Here is a 1,713-nt window from a genome sequence, read left to right as displayed (position 1 = left end):
ATGAACAAAACGACACAGCAATCGAGAACAGTTGCAAATGGACTAACACCAAACACACCGAAAAGAAATTGCTGTTTTTATGGTTTCAATTTCCACGACTCTCTTCGTGAAAGAAAATGTCAAGCACGAATTTCGGTATTTTCTTCATGCTTGCTAAATACGTGCAACGGACTGTCTCTAGCCATGGGAAATCTGTCTGTTTATACAACATCCTATATCAAGGCATACGTCGACACCAGCACAGCCTCAGAGTCGTCTTGGAATATATCTTTGTACGTTGCTTGTTACGGAGTAGGTTGTCTTCTCGTGACGTTGTCATCAAAACGACTCCGGAAGAAGTTCCTTTGTCTCGTTGCGTCCAGTGTGTATATCTTTGGAATGCTCATGAGCTATTTCACGTTACAGAAGTCGGTGTTCGCTCTGGCAATGACTTATGGAGCTCTCTGTGGAGTTGCTGGAGGTGCGTTAGGACTCGTAGGTCTTCAACTCATGTACCCATGGCTTGAAAACGGTAAAGGTCTGGCCACGTCTATCGTAAAAACTTCGTCAGCTGTCAGCGGATTTTGCTTAAATTATTTTGTAACCTGGTTGATCAACCCAGAGAACAAACGGACAGACATACAATCTTCTAATTTAAATTTTTTCAGCCAAAAGGAGATTCTCGAAAGAGTTCCAAATGCTTTCTTGTACATTGGGTTGATGATTGGTTTATGCCTTTTAATTGGATGTGTCTTGATTCGGGAAAAGAAGGAAGAAAAAATTGAAGGGGAAAACGATGTGATGAGTCTTGGTAAAGATGAATGTAAACAGCAGAGCAAGTCATCGGAATTAATTGATAAAAGTGGAGCAAGTCAACATTCCATGAGGAAATATAATTCATGTAGTGCAAGCAAGACGTCTGATTTCATACAGAAAGAGAATTGCGAGGGCGGATTTAACGTTGAGGAAAGTACAATTGAAATGACAGCAAATTCATCAATGGATGCAGCAACGTGTGAGGCGGATTTGCTGAACAATGAAAGCAGAGAAATCGGACAGTTCTCAATATATCTCGATTCCACGTCGAAAGATTGTTCAAGGTCAGTATCTCAGCCCTCGGGAAATGAAGTGAATGATGCAGAAGATCTCACCAAACCTTTGACGTTTAAGGAAATACTGAAAAAGAGATCTTTTCATCTAAGTGTGCTGATTATGGGTTTATTTTTATTTCAATACGTCCTCACTTTAAAGTATACCAAACTCTTTGCCCAAAGATGGATACACGATGACCACTTTTTGACCAGCCTCGTTACTGTAATGACAATCAGCCTCGTCATTACTCGAATATTTTGGGGTTACTCCGTGGACAAAGTCGGTATCAAGCACGCTCTAATTTTGGTCTTTACCAGATTACCATTTATATTCTCCTGGCTCTATTTTACACCGCAAACAAGTCGATGGGTTTACAGCGTCATCGCGTATATTCAATGGAACACGGCTAATGCTTATCCTGTGTTTGTTTCTATTTTACCATTGAAATTGTATGGGGAAAAGAACTTTGCTAAATCGTGCGCATTGCTGAGGGTTGGCATGACGATAGTAAACCAACTTACACCAGCGGTAGTGCAACTGGGACTGGAATATCTACCATGGTCTACGTTCTTCTCTCTCACGGCCTTTGCTGGATGCTGTGGTCTTTTTATCCTAGTGTTTTGCTTTCCAAAAACCATCTAA

The 1,713-nt window shown here is 40.9% G+C and overlaps 1 protein-coding gene across 1 annotated transcript; it reads left to right on the top strand.

The window, feature by feature from the left end:
- Positions 1 to 1,713, top strand: LOC144957622 (uncharacterized). Its single transcript, XM_078888965.1, has one exon. It carries the CDS (start codon positions 1 to 3, stop codon positions 1,711 to 1,713), a length of 1,713 nt encoding a protein of 570 aa, XP_078745091.1.

The sequence above is a fragment of the Berghia stephanieae genome, chromosome 12 (genome assembly GCF_034508935.2).
Source record: "Berghia stephanieae isolate SIO BIC M18660-M18661 chromosome 12, UCSD_Bste_1.3, whole genome shotgun sequence".
Classification (NCBI taxonomy): domain Eukaryota; kingdom Metazoa; phylum Mollusca; class Gastropoda; order Nudibranchia; family Aeolidiidae; genus Berghia; species Berghia stephanieae.
Note: the sequence above shows the minus strand (reverse complement) of the source record. Positions and strands in the feature narration are given on the sequence as shown.